Source organism: Eimeria mitis, genomic scaffold (assembly GCF_000499745.2).
Source record: "Eimeria mitis Houghton genomic scaffold, Emh_scaff3330, whole genome shotgun sequence".
NCBI classification, from domain to species: Eukaryota; Apicomplexa; class Conoidasida; order Eucoccidiorida; family Eimeriidae; genus Eimeria; species Eimeria mitis.
The window spans coordinates 1-814 of NW_013571670.1; the positions used below are offsets into that span (position 1 = coordinate 1).

The 814-nt window shown below is 61.1% G+C and overlaps 1 protein-coding gene across 1 annotated transcript in view; it reads right to left on the bottom strand.

The window, feature by feature from the left end:
* Positions 1-125: 125 nt before the first annotated feature.
* EMH_0064910 (uncharacterized protein) overlaps positions 126-814 on the bottom strand; it is a gene marked incomplete at both ends in the record, with an annotated part of 4,933 nt that continues 4,244 nt past the window's right edge. The window contains 2 exons of the mRNA XM_013498322.1: positions 126-194; positions 452-770. Coding sequence (XP_013353776.1) covers positions 126-194; positions 452-770 — 388 coding nt within the window. The remainder of the gene's footprint in view (positions 195-451; positions 771-814) is intronic.

Consider the following 814-nt stretch of genomic DNA (forward strand, 5'->3'; position numbering starts at 1 on the left):
GCAGCAGCAGCTGCTGCAGGAACTGGTCAGCAGCAATGTCTTGCCAGTGACACCGCAGCGCAGCAGACAGCAGCAAAGCAGCAGTCGAGCACAGCGCAAGCTCTCTGTTGCTGCAGCACTTACACTCATCGCCGCCGCTGCTGCTGCTGCTGCTGCTGCTGCAGCTGCTGCTGCTGCTGCTGCTGCATGTACACCTGAAGGGGAAAGCAGGGTGTGCTGCGTAGGCGTCCAGCAGCTGCAGCGCAGCAAATCTGCTGCTGCAGCAAAAACCAAATGCTTCGCCGGCGCCCCACAGCCACTGCCACAGAGCTGTTCTCCCCGTCTGCTGCTGCTGCTGCTGCTGCTGCTGCGTGGGGTCTCCTGTTGCTGCTGCTGCTGCTGCTGCTGCTGCTGGCAGCAGATCACGAGCAGCTGGCATGAAGGAAGCAGTAGATGCGGTGAGGCAGCTAACCCAGGCTTTATATGCTTGCTGCTGCTGCTGCTGCTGCTGTTGCTGCTGCTGCTGCTGGTGCTGGTGCTGCTGCATCAGAGCTAACTGCTGCTGCAGCAGCGGGAGCTGCTGCTGCTGCCACGCAGCAGCAACAGAACGCCACCAGTGAAACTTCAGATCGAGGAGGTCTGCATGCAGCACGGAGAAAGCTTCTTCTTCTGCTGCTGTTGTTGCTGCAGCAGCAGCAACAGCAGCAGCAAACGGAAAGTGGCAGAACTGCTGCTCCTTCTCTCCCCCCCCCCTGCTGCTGCTGTTGCTGCTGCTGCTGCTGCTGCTGCTGCTGCACGTACACCGCACGCTGCAGCAGCCCAGGTCATCCGGCAG